The following is a 16908-nucleotide window of genomic DNA, read 5'->3' as shown; positions in this document are numbered from 1 at the left end:
TCTCGTGTTGACCAAATCAATGCTGTAGCATTATTTGGTTAGAGAGAGGTTGTTGTCTTTACTTCTGTTTCTGGAGTAATATAATCCATTCCATGTGACAAGTCAGGACCAGTCCTTTTAATGGAGTAAAGTTTAAAATAGGAGTTTCTCTGAATCTACCAGCTAAGAACTGAGATAAATTCTGGCTATTTCACAACCTAACTGACACATCTATCACTCCACAGTCAAATTCCCTTTAGTAAATCAACATTTGGCAGATGGGAAGCTGGGGAGGGGTGGGGGAGAAACAGTGACCTAGATTAGTAAACACGAATGGATTATGGGAGGGAAGAAATACTGTGCATTCTCATGCCTTAGATTCTTTTCCACATACTGAGAAGACAATGAAAATTACTGTGTTATATATAACTTAAGTCTTACATTTTACAGGGGGTGGTCCACTGCAGTATTACAGCCATCAGAAGTGCATAGGGCTGCACCTGCATGTGCCTGGGTTAAACAACGGATTTGGAGGTGCAAGGGAGGGATAGACCAAAACAAACAAATAAGATTTATGGATTTTTTAATTTTTTTCACAACTCTTTTGTCATGGCAGAAATAGAAGCAAACAACAACAACAAAAGGCTTCTGAAAGAATTGAAGTCAGATACAACAGCAGTCTGTTTTCAATGGCATGTTTTTTGGGAGTTAAAGAGGGCAGCGGAGGTAAATGTCAGTCACTTCTCATACCAGACGCAGCTGACTCGCCCACTGACCAGCTTTGGCTGGCACTGTGCTGTGCCTTTTGCCCCTCACAGCCGATGGAGGGAAGGAGGGGCTGTTCAAAGTTCACAAGATGAGATCACTGTAAGTGCATCAGCATCCCTAGCCTCACTGCACTGGCCCCAGTCTTAAGCTGAAGTTGTGTTAGACCAAGCCAATCAACCAGTTGGCTCCTGACAAGAAGGGGAAAAGACTGTCGCTGTTTGTCTGGTTCTTGCTAAGCCAATTCATCTTTTTAAACCAGCAAGCTATTCACTCCTGTTGTTCTGAGCTTACATGGCTGAGCTGGGTAAGCATAAGATCAGAGAAGTGGCAGAGCAGTGACAGGAGGAGGAAAGGAGACTGGGGAGCATGTAAACATGGAAGCAGAAGAGGAAGGAACACAAACTGGAAGGATGAGGGGCAAAGGGACAAAATATGGACGCACCAGGAATCTGAGAGTCCTTGGTCTTGCAGTAGAGCAGAGCTGGGAAAGATGTCAGTACTCCTGGTCCAAAGGAAAAGCTGCCATAAGCTACATAATAACTTGTTTCAGAATAAGAAATCTTACAAGGATGAAAAGGTGAGGGAAGTCCATGAGCATGGGGTGTCCTTCTACGTGAGGAGCTTGTGCAAATCTGAGAAAATGGACAATGAACAATAAAATGAACAATAAAATTGTCAGTGAAGTAGTGATAACCACCTGTAATTTCTGCAATACATTCACATATTTCTATTACAAAAACTATTGTTGTCCAAAGATGCCAATGGCCTGTTCTAGTGAGGAAAGAACAGATGAAGTTGAATAAAGGCCATGACTTGCTGAATGTGGCTCTGAGCTAATTGCCACTGTTCTTGTCTACCAGCACAAGTGAAGATCAAAAGCAAAAGTACAAGTAGTTAAACATTATCAATTTATATCAGTTTCAACTAAATAACACACAACATAGTATCTTTCAGAAACCCAACTTCATAGAAATAATAGTAAATCACAGGAATGTGACAAATTCAGCAATATTCAATGGAAAAAGAACAAAATAATTGTTTCTACACTTACATTTAACTTTAACAACCAATTCATTTCCAGTAGGGTAAAATATTTCATTTAAACTCATTTGGTTTTAGTTGTATATTACACTTCATACAGTTTAACATTACCAAAACTGCTTATTCAAAGGAAACACTTGCATTTTCACACTGAAGTATTTCCAAATAGCCATTTTTTCTGCATTGTTAAGAAAAAAATAATCTGGGTTTATATTCTGAATCAGAATGCAAACACAGGTAACAATACTAGACTTTCTCAGAAAAAGGAAGCTGTAAAATCATTAAAAAGGGAGTGTTAAACAACCATGAGGGTATGCATTCATTCTGTTGTTATTCTTCAGCTTTTCTTTTGGTGATACAAAAATAGGTTTTATCAGATATGAGTATCAAGTCAAGAGGAAAAACATGGTAGGGAAAGTTTTATATTGAACTGCAGCAAATACTTCAGTGTAGCATCTGATCTTCATTTAAATAAATTTAGAACATCAGCTATAAAAAAAAAACAAAAAAAAAAAAAACAGAGCATCAGTGTATGAATTGACACTGCTTGCTTGGAAAATCTTCTGTATTAGTTTTCAAGAATTTAGCCAAAACTTTGATGTGTGAATCTATTTCTCTGGTGACAAATTCTGAACATATATGCTTACCAAAGTAAAACCTGAAAATCCATACTATAAAAGGTGTATTACTATGGGAGATTCACTTAACACTAGTCAATGAACTGTGCAGTATGAATTTAGGACTGAAATAACTGTATTAGAAATACAAAAATAGCAAATGTACAATGGGAATGTGTATGCAATTTTTTCTTGAGCAACAGCAACAATAACATCTGTAGCAGACAGATGTTACCATTTAATTTTACTTACCATTTAAAAAAAAAATCTCTAAACTGAACTCTCTGAATATACAAAGTCAAGCTCCTGGATCAGTTACAGGAATTATTTTCAAAATTATTCAGTTAGCAGTTAAATCAGATGTTTGTATTTTAGCTGAAGTATCTTGAGATGGGCTCTAATCTAGATAGTTTTGGCCTCCCTGGTGTGTTAAATGAGGCCTTCAGTCTGTTCCTGTGGAGACGGATAGAAGTTTCCTTAATGATACAGGCCCTTACCATTGCTTATGCAAATTGTCTTTAGCCAAAAATGTAACCCTACTTACATTTTGATTATAAACACTAAAAAGCTAGAAAAAGTCCATTTTTCAGTTGACATCATACATGTTCTGAAATCCTTCATTAATTTGTTCAGCTGTGTTACTTACAAGACTGTTGCACAACAGTGGGAGAAGTGGCAAATCCTGACAAATGCTCGCTTTGTCTAGAGATTAGTTGTTTAACTGCTTCTTTACCATCACATCCTACATTTTTGTCATGTGAAAGCCAGGCTTTAATCCTCCAAAGCCCTATGCCTCTACTTTATGGATGTGTTCCAGGGTCTCTAGTAAAAGGAAAGACTTTCACTGACTTGATTTATTATGAGCTTGAGTACCATTAGAAATTCCTTCAAAATTGTTTCAAAATTGTAAAGTGTTACATTGGTCAAGCACACTTATCATGGACTAGGGACATTGGGCAGCTCTTCAGCCTTGTACATGTAGGAGAGAACTGATGTGACTACGTATGTTTTTTCTCTCTCTCCTTTGTTCCTTTTTGCTGTTTTCTTTGAGGGAAAGTGGACCTAGGGTCCCTTTCACTGGACATATTTCAATGGCAGTAGTCCCCATGCTGTCATTCACCACCCAGGACAGCATGTTTGCTCAGCATCACAGCTCCCTCCTCACCTCAAACTATAGCAGAACTACATGCAGCCTTTTTTTTTTTTTTTCTAGTTACCCCTGATCCTCAGCTGAAGTTGTAGCAGACATACCATGTAGGTGATAAGTCTCTTTTCAGTTCATCTCTGCCATTCTATTTTATGGGTATGGTACATTTTGTCTTTCTGGCACAAATTTTATACTATTTTTTCTCAGCAAAAAGCATCACTGAAGTGAGGGGGAAGCACTGAAAGTAAAGGTATAAAAAGTTACTGAAAAGTAAAGGTTACTTTGGGTGACCTTTAGTGACCTTTACTGAAGTTTACTTTTTTTTTTTTTTTTAACTTTTTTTTTGTTTTTACCTTTACTTAAGTTTACTGAAGAAACTGAAAACTTACGGAAAGTAAAGGTGCTCTAGCAGAGTAGTTGGCCAATTTCTAAAACTAAATGCAAATTTACCAGTAGATCTGAAGTGTGAGTGTGTTGATTTGCAGCAATGGAAGATCTGGACCTGGCAATACAAACAGATAAGGAGTTGTTGATTTAGAATGGCACTCAAATAACCAGTGACATTGGAAATCTAGAGTAAAATTTTTGCTGGTAGTGAACTTCCATAGGATTCCTGGGAAGCTGGGAGCAGAATAGGTTCCCACTTTCTGCTGTGCATATCACTTGCCTGTTGAACAACTAAACAATTAGCTGTTATCTAGTGACAGCTAGATGAAAATGAAACAATTAGACCTGCATAGAGAGATGGGTGTTCTATTTGCTGTTTCAACATCTAACTTGAAATGCTTGATGCGTGGGGCTAAAATTTACAGCACCGAGTTAAAGCTAAGCCTAAATTTCCTATGCAGCAAGAATTTTGAGGAATTGCGAATTCTTCAAAATGCGATTTATAATAGCCAGACCCCTGCACAGTTAACTGCCTGAAATATCTGACAGGAGAATGATGAGGGCGGATGTTTACTTTAAGCCAATGAGACATGCATAGCTTAGATGCCTTCCTTGATGAACTTACACAACATCTTTCCTCTGTAAACAAAAAGGTCTCTGTTCCTGTTAAAGCATAGCTGCAGGGAGGTGAGCCTTCCCCATCATCCTCCTCACACTAATTCAGAGATTAAAACAGAGGTGCAGGCAGAGGAAGGTCACTGAAGATTACTCCTGTAACAGCTTGTTGACACACAGATGAAGCTGTAGCCAACTGTGATGGTTTCAGCCACTTTCCTCTAGCAGTATTCTCCACTATTTGGTCCAAACTTCTAGCTCTGCAGCTTATGTCAGTAACAGAGTCCTCTGAGACCTTTTGGGAAAAGGCAGACCCACTGAGTTGTCTTTGCTTTTTCATTCTCGTTTTTAGGAGAACTAGAAGCCTCCAAGCTGCAGTATTAAATTAGCGTGAGTGGTCATGATGCACACAGAGTAGTTGTCCAACTTCTCCATAACACAAAGATAAGTTAAGACCCTGAGCCTACAATGTTGTTGTTTTGAACAGAAGGGTCCCTAAACACTGTGCAGCATAGCATACATCACATCCACCTAGGCTACCCCCAGCCTCAACTTGCTTCCCCCGTTGTGTGGTGAATGCTCCTTCCTTTTGGGGTTCTTGGCATGGCCCCTTTTCTCCAGGTAACCCATTTTACAAAAACAGCAAGGAAGCTTGTCCACAGTGAGGCCATGGGTTTAGCAGTTGAGAAGCAGAATTGTTTAGGTTGAGAAACACCCCATAGGAAAGAGTTTTTTCTTGGAAGATTAATTCTTCCAGTCACTCCACTGTGCATAGATGCTCGTATGAGCACAGGAAAAGGCAGTGACTGATCATGTTGGTATTACTACCCAAGAGCTCACTAGGAGTCTTTGCTTTGACAGACTAAGACCATCTGAACTCCTTTGTGGCACCTGAAGTCCCTGCTCCTGCTGTGCTGGCATTACATAGCTCTTAACCAGGCTGTGGTTTGGTTTAGCCATCTGCAAGGTACAACTATTTGGTATCAGCTTCGTCCTTTCTCTAACTGCAAGAAATACAGAACTTTTCAAATCTCTGGTATTTAAAGAATCAAGGGAGCCACAACTACTACTATAACAGAGACCTATGTTCATGCACCTTGTATATGTTTGAATCCTGCTGACATACTCTGCTGACAGCATCTTTACCTGTGTTCATCTCCTTAATCCTTTCACCGTAATTTCTTACCGTATCTTCAAATGTAAAGAATAGGGCTAATGCATGCTAAGCAGCTTACTAGTTACAATTTACACAAGCAATAATTTCCTTTTATTACAAATTTTAATTCCACAGTTTTCTCTTTCCACCTCTCAGTGGTGCTGAATGAAGGACCAACTGTTTCTGTGACCTATTTTATATAGAATGGAAACCTGGTAAGTAGGTGAATATAAAATAATCTTCAATCTTGTCTTGCAGCACAACAAACCAGCCAGTAAATATTCAAAATGTATCATAACTCTGGGGAAGTTTTCTGCTAGAGAAACAGTTCATTATCTATGTATCTATCTTTAGAACAATTCTCCGAGTGTTACTGGTCTCGGTGTTGGGAAGACAAATATCTAGTCTTCAGAGCAATAGCAAGTTTAAAGTCTTCTCTTAGGTCAAGACCACAGAGGGAGGCTTTGATTATCTCTCAGTTGTTGTAAGGTGCTGATTATTAAGATGTTAGGTCTTTAAAGCACATTATTTGCCACAAAGCAGTTACCATATATAGTTATATCCAGAATTGCCATTAAATAATAAATATAGTTAATGTAGAAACAGCTGAAGAGGAAACAATACATTCTAATAGCCCCACCACAAACAGGAAAAGGAACTTTTTCTCTACAAGACAAGATTTGAAAAATCTAACTCTGGTGGCTGTCTGAATTTTTTTCAGAGTTTGTTAGCCATTCTCTTTTTTTTTTTTTCTTTTTTTTTTTTTTCCTAGCATCCTGTCTTTAAACAATTCCAAGTACTTTAAAAATAACTAATCAGAAGAGCTAAGGTTGCAAATTAGCAATGGGCATGGTCATTGCTGTATCTCATTTGTAGGATATATAAAGCACCAAGGGGTCTTTGGCAATAAACTATTGCCACATACAAATCAGGCCACAAAGTTGTGAAACAAAAATGCTGTGAAAATATAGCTGACTTAAAATTTGACCTTGTTAATGTGAAATAGTTTAAGCTATTTGTTCTGTGCAATAGTATTGAAGACTAAAGGCAACAGCTGTGGTATCAGACCTGAGAAGCAAATTGTTACCCTCAAGATTTAACTTTGAGAATGAAAACCACATGTTGCACCAAGGAATTCAAAATAGGAAATGTCATTTTCTTCTACCAGAACCAGTTACACTGGTTTCCAGACAGCCTCTAAATATGAAAATATGCTATGTGCAGAATTTCTATTGACTTTTAGAAATAAATTGACAAAGCAAGACTCGATAGTAACACAGTTCAGTCACTGTTTTCTTTAGCATGCGGTGTACAGTTCTACCTTTGATTATAGCCACCTCGTGACTATCAGTGAGTGGGCTGCATGTGCTGTGGATTAACTAGACTCCTGCTAGCAGCACAGTGATGCAGTGTGTGTGATGGAGTGCATGTCCCTTGCACCCCACTTAAAACCTGTTCTGTTCTTCACAGAGACCTGTTAACAAGATGGTCAAAGCCAAACGTGCTGAATGTTTTGTTACTTAGAATATACTGTATATTATCTTTTCAGAATTTGGTTTGCTACATTTCCCCATCCCCCATTGCTTTAAGTGAAGGTTGGCAGTAGAATTCAGCATTTGAACAGGTAGCATTTTTAAACCATGGGATGCACCCAGATCTAAGAATCTCCTGTCTGTTTTGAAGTTCAGTCCACCATCAACTGAAAATCAGAACAGGCCTCTTAGCTTTAGTTCAAAGCATGCATAAGGATTATCCTGTGAAGTTTAGAAGCTGCACTGAAATTGCTTAAACTACCAGCATCTGTGTTAGTTGTGTACAGCACAGTTTTTGAGAACATACTCCATAATTTGTATAGTTTTATTTCTCCCTGCCATAATAACTTAGGAACATAATTACCAAAACATTAACTCAGTCCCAAAGTCTTTCCCAAAGGGTAGCAGGATCAGGCCCAAGGGAAAAGCAGGTCAGTATCTTTCACTAAAAATGACCTACTTTCCATTGCTTGCCAATGAAACCTGAGAGTAGTTAACCTGAGATGTCTGCAAGCTTAATGAGCCATGCTATGACATGTGAACAGAAAAAAATAACCACACGAACTACTCATGTCTTTGCTCATTGATACCACTGTTTTAGAAAGAACTGGAAGCCAGTTATGGACCAAGAATGATATTTTTGCCAAGAGCAAATTCTCTGCAAAGGCTAATATAGAGTAGAGGATATTTCAGGTGATGCTGCAAACTGATGATAAACTGTAAAAAGCTATATTCAGGAAAGTTTAAATAATGTTCTCTGTCCTTGCTCCCCAGAAATGCAGCCCTGTGGCAGAAGTCAGGGAAGAGAGCAGCACAGTGTGCATGTGGAGCCTTGGCACAAGGAACGTAAAGGGATTCCTGGTCCAGGTGATGATTAGTATTTGTCCTCAGTGCACCTCCCTCTGTAATTCAACACTCTCCTGTCCTTACCCTGTGGTTTCTCATGCATTTTTAACAGTCAAGGTTTCAGTCCTCTGGCCACCAATGGTGGTATTCCCTTAGGGTGTGCCCAAATAACACAGGATGACTATAAGAAAGAATTAAAATTAATCTGTAAAATATTTAAATTATTCCTCTGGTAAATTAGTATATTCAGGATGCATAAAAAGGAGTCACCTGAATAACAAAGACACCAGGGCTCATACTCTTTCTCCCCCAAGGTCTCAGACCTGATCACTTGTCATCTGTCCAGTAATGCTTCTTTGTTGCCTCCTATTTGTGCTCAGTCCTTTGTGGTTCCTTTACCTATAAATTATATGCCTTCATTAAACTTAATATTTAAATGGTATCTTTCTTCTAAGGAGTTTAAAAGCACTTTACAAATGCACTATTGCTTTTCTCTCTTCTTTTCCAATATATTTAATCAGTACCTTAGGAAAATGACACACCTAAATCATAATAAGTATTGTAGCTACATGGAAAGGATTAAGGGAGAAGCTTTCAGCAGCTAAATTATGGACAGATGGCACACCTGTTGAATTTATATGCCCAGCCCCTTGACTGGGCTGGGTTGACATCTGTTACAGATGTTTAAGCTGCATGCAAGTTTCCTGGTAGATTGTAATTCACTAAATTTCTGTTAACTTGCTTGAGGCTTTACTTCATTTCCCTGTATTTACTGGGAAATTATTACGGAGTAGATTCAGTAAAGGATTTAGGATGTCTGCAACACTGATTGCAGCACAGTGTATGTAGTGATATGTGAGATAAATGAGACAATTTTGAAACCACGTATTGTACAACCACAGTAGGGTTAGTTGGTAGTGCTTGTGATGGGTTGCATCATCTTTCTCAGATGGCCGAGTTTTTAGAGCTAGCTTGAGGATTTTTATCCTAAACATCTTAGTGGTGCAGGACGGATAAATTTGTACTTGGAATTAAATGAGTAAACTAAAAATGTGAAAAACAACAACAACAAAAAAGAATTAGAATAGGTTTTGAGAGGAAGAACAATTATCTTTATAGGCCTGGAGATAAAAGGGAGGTGAGATAGCCAAGTGATTAGACAAAGGTTCAGTGTGTCATACTAATCTATGCTTTTGATGAAACAGCTCATTTTCCAGGCAAGGGAGCTAGCAGCCATCTTGTCTGTGTACTTCTGGTGATATTTTGCATGAAAAACTATGCACTAAGCAGGAGATGATGTAGTGGAGAAATTGTAAGATCTGTTATGGAACAACCAGAGGAGATAAAAACTGGTACTGAAAAAGAATAAGCACATGCAGGAAGGGGTGTACCATGTAGAGAGAAATCTTGGTGTTGTGTACAGGAGAATTGAATTTAAAAAAAATAAGCAGAGATGAGGAAGGACCTGAATTTATCAGCTGATCACAATATGACTATAACTAATCAGAGCTAGTGATTCAGTTTCCTTAGCAAAGGCTGTAAGGCTCTAGTGATACCTCATCTGAAGGACTGGTTACTGGACTGGTCATGGCACATTTGTAGTGCCTTTCTGGTGACAAAGGGACGGAGGAGCCCAGCTACCCAAGTGTTACACGTGAGGACTGGCTGAGAATAAGGTTCATTGCTCCAAGCATTGCCAGTGAAAGAAAGGAGTTACTAAAGTCAAAAGACAGTGAAAAAGTAGATAGTTATGAACTGGCTGTGTATCATTTTATGGTAAAAATGCAAAGACTCCTCCCACCTATTAAAGAAATGAGGTTCAGGAACAGCTTTCTAGTGACAGGTTAGGACTAAAATTACTTTTTAAATGGAGTTGATCTCAGCCTGCAAAACAGATTAGTCACAAAAAAAATAATGATGTGATAATCCTTTGAAAATCCTCTACCGTTTCACTGGTTCTCCATATCTAATTAATGAAACAGGTTGCCCAGAGAGGTTGTGGATGTCCCATTCCTGGAAGTGTTCAAGACCAGGTTGAATGAGGCCCTGGGCAGCCTGGTCTAGTGGGTGGTACGTCAACTAATGGCAGGGGGTTTGGAACTAGATGATATTTAAGGTCACTTCCAACCTGAGCCATTCTGTGATTCTATGCATTTCTGCAGTCAGACAGAAGTGTTCCTCTCTGAGCATCTGTGCCTCGTTTCAAAAAGTATGGATTAAGAAATGGTACTCTCTTGTACATAAGTTCTGAATAAATACACACACATGGATAGAATACAAAATACAGGAGAGCTGGCCTTTTAGAAGAAAATGGAAGAAGAAGAAGAAGAAAAAAGTGGTCACTGTATTTTAATTGAAATAGGACTCAGGAACTGTGGGATGTGGCTCCCTCATTATTTACAGCTCTCTCCTTCCCTCTGAGCTGAAATAGGTTCAGTCTTACGCCTTCTTCCCTAAATGAAGAGAAATGCCTCAGTGACGGACATGTTTGGGTTTAAGACACTCTGCTCTGCCTGTTGAAATGGTGAGATGACGAATGGATGAAGATACATGCCGCAAATAGATGTAGGTGGCTGGAGAGCTGAGGTAGAGACAGGAAAACTGAAGGTGTGACCCAGTGCTTGTGGTGTTCATTCAGACAAAATCCAGAGTTTCTCCTGATAGTGCGTGTTTTGTCCAAGGATTATTCAAGATCTTGCTGGTAGAACTACCTAGTAATTTTTCAGAATTGGCTTCAGGCCCACCCAGACTGAAAAAGAGCTTGATTCTCTGTTCTCTCTCTTTCTGGCAGCGTGCCCTGCAAATAAAAAATTGCACAACACAACCTCTCTCCTAGGTGTATTTTGGAGGTGTGAGCTCCTTTGTGTCTCTTTCAAGATGTTTTTGAATTCTGTTGTTAGGATAGGGTGATGCATGCAGATAGCTAAAGAGGGTTTCATTAGCCCTGACCAAAGCAATTAAATCCTGAAAGATTTCACATATGTTGTTCTGTTTTTCTCATAGTCCAGCCCTGGAGAACTCTGGGATTTGTGGAGGGTTGTCACATAAAACTACCAGTTCCTCTTAAACTATGAGAGGATACCAGCACCTTTCTCCAGGGAGATAAATCATGCCTGGAAGCAGTCAGGTGCATTTGAGACTTCCAGAGTATTTGTTTTCTAAATGTTTCTGTGCACCTCTCTGGCCTGCAATGGCCTACTCCACAGAAGTGTCTGGGCTAGCAGGGAAGGTGGTCTACAGAGCTGACACAGTGGCATTACTACACTGGTGTAGACCAGAGTCAGGGCTGGCCGACACCTCTTCATAGGGGTGTTATGTGGCTATGAGACAGCTCTTCCGTAGCATGTGTTGGTGAACAGGCCTGTTTGCTGCTGGGCTAGATGTGGTGACGTGGTGGGGCATTAAGCAATTCTGTTCAGGCAGTTGCAGATGACCCTACGGGGAGGGAGGTGGGCTGGTGATGGGATGTGGTTGGATGTGTGGATAGTTGGATGTATCCAGCCTAGATGCTGCTATGGTTCTCTGTTAATCACTGATGGCCCGTCAAGCTGTCAGGACGTTCCAGGCTTTCTGGCAGAACTCAGCCACCTCAAGATGCCGATGTGAAACCTCCGGAGGCCCCTCTGTGCCTGGCTCCTGCGGTCGGTCGCTCAGTCTGCCAGGGACCTCACAAGCTCCATCAGACGACGCTGGTTGTTTGGGCTGGGAGTGATATTTACCTCCTCTGCCCGTGCTTCTGTCCCTAAAACGCCGTTGGGGCGTGCCACCTAACGCACTCGGTGCCGAAAGCAAGCTGTAGGTCCATCCTCGCTTTTATTATTTAGCCCGTCATCCCCTCAGCCAGGCCCCGCCTCACAGCCGGAGGGGGGACGGGGACACCTGGAGGGGGCGGGGCTTTATTTGCATCCGCCTCGGGGTTGGCTGGGCCGCCGCTGGGCCATGGCGAGGTGGCGGGCGGCAGTTCGCCATTGGCTGTCCAGCGGGGTTGGGCGGGGCAGCGGCGGAAAGCCGCAGGATAGCCCCGCACTCGGGTATCGCGCCGGGCAACGGCCGCCGCGGTAGTTGGAGCAGCAGCACCGCGAGCGGCTGTAACGGCCAGCTGCTGGTGGCCATGCTGGACCGCGAGCGCGGCTGGAGCGTGTCGTTCGCCGGCTGCGGCTTCCTGGGCGTCTACCACATCGGCGCGGCCACCTGCCTGCAGGAGCATGCCCCGCATATCATTCGCGACGCACGGCACATCTACGGCGCCTCGGCCGGAGCACTGGCCGGCGCCGTGCTGGTCGGAGGCGGTTCGCTGGGTGCGGGGCGGCAGGGCTATGGGGCTATGGGGGGGGAGGGGTTCCCCTTCCTGCGGTCTGTGCGAACCGTGTAGTGCGGGGAGGAGGAGACGGACCGGCTGATTTTAACTGATTTTAATTGTGACTGAAGTGGCTGAGTTGTTGGTGGTGTGTGATAGCAGATATTCCGTGGTAACAAATGCCAGTTTGCAGCTGTAGTCTCTCTCGGGAAATAAGCGCTCATTACCTGGCGGGAAGCAAAACCGTGTACTTTACTTCGACTTATTTGGGACTGACTATAACCCAAATAAATGTTTATCTAATAAATTAGATGTGCTAATAATAAAAAAATTAGAAGTTAAAGCAGCCTGATGCGTGAAAAATATCCGGGTTGTTGGGTAGTGACTGAAGTGCATTTTTAAATGTGTATGAAACATCTGAAAATTATTTTCCTTTTAAACCAGAGATCCACGGAATAAAGGCTTGGGATGCAAAACTGATAGTTTTTGTTCACAGGAGCCATAAGAGGTTTAGAACTAGGAGATTTCTTAAGTTCACGTTTCATCTTGCTCAGAGATAGAGGAGGAAAACCACTTATGTTGAATTTGGAGAGGGTTTGGTGGTGTTTTTAAACTTCTGAGCTCATCACTAAAATGTAAAAAAGTTCTCTGTAACTGTGAAGGGCTTGTGCTATGAAATGCTTGTCCCTGCAGCTTGGCCACTTATCTGTCACGCGTAACGTCTTCAAAGCTTTAGCAATAAACTTGAATTACTTAAACACTTTATTTTAAATTTACTTGAAGGTACTAGCACAGCATGCATAAATTGTTATGAGCCTCGTACCAGCTTTTAAAACAAGCCATGTTTATCCACAGTAGCTATTTGTTTTTAGTATGTATCCAGTGCTAGGTTTTTAGATATTGTAAGTGATTCAAGAAGACTTGAAAGCTGCTATAAATATAAGAAGTGTTCTGAAGCACACAAAAAATATTGTTTACCTGACAATATGTGATATTAACAGCTTTAAACATTTTTAGTATTTTAATAATTAAGAGTTGTAAACTTAAAATTATTCCAACATCTTTCTTATATGCCAAGTGGAATTTTTGCTTTTCTATAAACACTAGATTAACTAGTACATTTGTCACCACTGCCCAAGGTATTATATTTTATGTACAAGTGTATTTCTTCTGGAAACATTTTTTTAAGTCACTTAGGAATGTTACAAGACAATTCAAAAACAGCCATATTCTAAAATCTTTAAGTTATTAGCAGGAATTCAGATGTTAACTCTGCATCTTTTTAGTTGTTAATTTTGCGTTAACTGATATAACACGCAGTATTAATTTCTGCACTTATTGTTCCAAGGCCCACCTATTTTCACAGTTGCATTTCCCAGTGGGAAGACAGAACCCCAGGCTCTTCTTGGAGATGCCTGGTTTCCATCTGAAATGGGAGGCAGCAGCCACAGTGGGGAAAATGGGAAATTCTGATTAGATCAGAGGAAAAGGAAAATGCCACAGCAGTGACAAAATACTGCAGTAGATGCACAGAGAAATTGTGGTATCTCTATCCTTGGAGGTGTTCAAGACTTGACTGGACCCAGGCTTGAATTACTATGCTTGTCCTCACACATAAAACCACAAGTGTGGATGTGTAGCTCTGAACAGGGTTTTTGACTAAACCTGGTTCACATATTTTACCTCTTCGAGGTTTGTAGCCAGATGTTTTGACTAAAGGGATTTCTTTTTGTTACCTGTTGGAAAGACAAACTTAGAGTCTGTAGGTTTTCAAGCTTGACTTACTGTGAACAGACATTAAATAGAGAAAACAGAATTGTACTGCTCTAGACTGAGGGAAAAGTTTCCTTCATTGCATTTGGAGGAAGATGAAGGTAGAAGCTCAGAGGCGGCTGTTCTTTTGAGGATGATACACATTTTGGGTTGATCCAAATTGGAACTGTTGAGGTGTATTCATCTTAGATCTTCTCCATAGATGTCTTTGGACATGCAGTATTTTTGTGGTGAGGTGGTAATCAGTTATAAATCTATTGGCTCAGGTTTTTTTGGGTGTACTCGTTTAAGCATAGGTTTTTGTTTTAGTATGCTAAGAAAGGCTGAGGTGTTCCTACTTGAGAGGAAAAAAAAAAAGCTTTGTAGAAAGATAGTATTTTCAAAAATAAATCTGAACTCAAAAGTGAAGTTCTTTTCAGTGAAGTGTTTGTGGTTAGCTTGATAAGTTGAATCCTATCTATTCCAGAAAGAAGCTATGTGAGTTAAAATATGCAAGTTCTGAACAGTTTTTTGAATGACCTTGTAGTGTATCACTCAGGTTAAACCTGTTACTTTGACCTTCCTCCTCCTCTTCTCCCAAGCTGACTTGCTTATCAGGCAATACCCACAAAGTATGCCCTGGAGAAGCATGATACTAAGTATTTAAACAAAACCTTGACGGGAGGATGAGCTGTTATTCTCATTAAGCATGACTAGGTTTCTGGCTGATAGAATGGTTTAGCTGTTCTTCAGGAACAATCATGTCCTCTGTAGTGGTTTGATCTAGTTCCTAAATGCTGATTTAACTGAAGAAAATTCGATTATATGTCTGTTACATATTGGTAAAAACACCTATTGAAATGGAGACCTGTGTGAGAGGTGTTGCAGATCTCCCCCACGTTCCTTATCCACTGCTTTAAAAATTTCCCTCTTGAAGTTCCCTACTGGAAGTTCCCATGTAATGTCTCCTTTATTGCTTTTATGTATAAAAGAAGATAAATGATGCCCTGAAATTTTAAGTTGGGTTAAAGTCCAGCAGGTATTACTAGTGGTGGTGAACCCAGGCTGTGATGAACTTCTTCAGCAGAGATACTGCGGAACTAAGATCTGTGCGTTGTATAGTTTTTATGGATTTCTTTTATGGATGTTGCATGTGGAATACTTCTATGCATACATGCTTATGGAAGGTTACTCATCTTGCTTTCTTGCTTGCTTGCTTCCTTCCTTCTTAAAGAATGTGTTTCTAGAATTAATAATTACAAACAGAAGCATATTACATGGCTATTCTATACCTATACTCAGAAATAACAGATATAAATAACTTAGTGGCAGAGTCTTCATGAGAACAAGTTCTAACTATTTGAAAGTCTTAGGTGACTACTTTTTTCCTTCTCAGAATACTTCTCAACTTGCAATTAAATGCTAGTGGACAGTTATTTCATGTATTAAAAAGCTCTTGAATTTTCGTATTGGCAATCAGAAAGAAAAGTTGGAGCTCTAGAGATGATTTAGTTATATAAAAAGTTTAGTTATATAAAAGTTTGGTTTGGAGGGGTATCTTTTTCTTTATTTTTTTTTTATTTTTGTTGGCATATTTTCTATTCTTAAATGAAATGCATTTTGTTTGCAGCTGAAGCTTGTGCAGATGTTCTGGCATTAGCAAAAGAAGCTAGAAAGCGAAATCTTGGACCTCTTCATCCTTCCTTCAATGTGATAAAGATAATACGAGATGGACTGATGAGAAATCTTCCAGAAAACACTCACCAGTTGTCTTCAGGCAGACTGTGTATTTCACTAACCAGAGTATCAGATGGTAAAAATACACTGATATCTAATTTTAACTCTAAAGAAGAAGTTGTCCAGGTATGTTTATTTTTGGCAACTTTTTGACATTTTTGTAATCTCAAGTCCATTTCATATCTTCCATTGGGTTTCCTTTTAAAAATTTAAAGATATTGTTACTTTGAAAGTATTTTAAAAAATAATTCAACCTTCATTATGCCAAATTTATTCTGTTTTCCCAGTTAATGTATCTGTGAACTGAGGGAGTAGGTATGTGAGATCAATCTTAAAATGGACAAAGGCCATTTTAAGACTGGACAAAAGGATGAAATGCTATGTATCTAATGACAATGTCTTTCATGAAGAAATTTTTTTAAGGTTATTCTTATAAAAGCAGTCATCAGGAAACAGTCAAAAATACTTTTTTTTTTTTTTTATTTCTTAATATCCATGAATAACCTAGTTCTATATTATTACTCTGGGATAATACTAGTGTCCCCCATTAGTTATTTTGGTTGCTCAGAAAAGTACTTCTACTTCCTTGCCCAGGGAAGCAGCTGAGTCACTATCCCTGGAGGTATTTAAAAGAAGTTTAGATATAGAGCTTAGTGATACATACGGTTTAGTGGAGGACTTGTTAGTGCTAGGTCATAGGTTGGACTAGGTGATCTTGGAGGTCTCTTCCAACCTAAATGATTCTGTGGTTCTGTGAAAATGTGTAGCTTGAGGGAATGATCATAAACTTTTTCTTGCTAATTAGCATTTCTACAAATGGTCTTTTAGTGAGTCTTATCTTTTTTTAATGGATTGGGGTTGCATGCCAGAAAGAAGTTTGAACACCCTCAATTGTCTATGTAAAATAATGCTTGTTAATAATATTTTTTTTCTTTTTATTGAAGAATACTTGCTGTTGTTTGTTTTTTTTTTGGTTCAGTTGTTCTTGCCAACAGCTAAAGAGATAAAGATAAATGATAAATATAATAATATAA

General features: G+C 39.7%; 1 protein-coding gene across 4 annotated transcripts in view; it reads left to right on the top strand.

The window, feature by feature from the left end:
- LOC101802708 (patatin-like phospholipase domain-containing protein 2) overlaps positions 1–16908 on the top strand; it is a 45687-nt gene that overhangs the window by 15233 nt on the left and 13546 nt on the right. Inside the window, exons 3-5 of one of the 4 annotated variants that reach the window (XM_027450081.3) lie at positions 5846–5925; positions 8017–8109; positions 15768–16000. In XM_027450081.3, the coding sequence (XP_027305882.1) occupies positions 8019–8109; positions 15768–16000 (324 nt within the window). In that variant the 5' untranslated portion in view covers positions 5846–5925; positions 8017–8018. The other 3 variants (XM_072041632.1, XM_027450080.3, XM_038173361.2) reach the window with 3 other exon arrangements.

The sequence above is a fragment of the Anas platyrhynchos genome, chromosome 1 (assembly GCF_047663525.1).
Source record: "Anas platyrhynchos isolate ZD024472 breed Pekin duck chromosome 1, IASCAAS_PekinDuck_T2T, whole genome shotgun sequence".
Lineage (NCBI taxonomy): Eukaryota > Metazoa > Chordata > Aves > Anseriformes > Anatidae > Anas > Anas platyrhynchos.
Note: the sequence above shows the minus strand (reverse complement) of the source record. Positions and strands in the feature narration are given on the sequence as shown.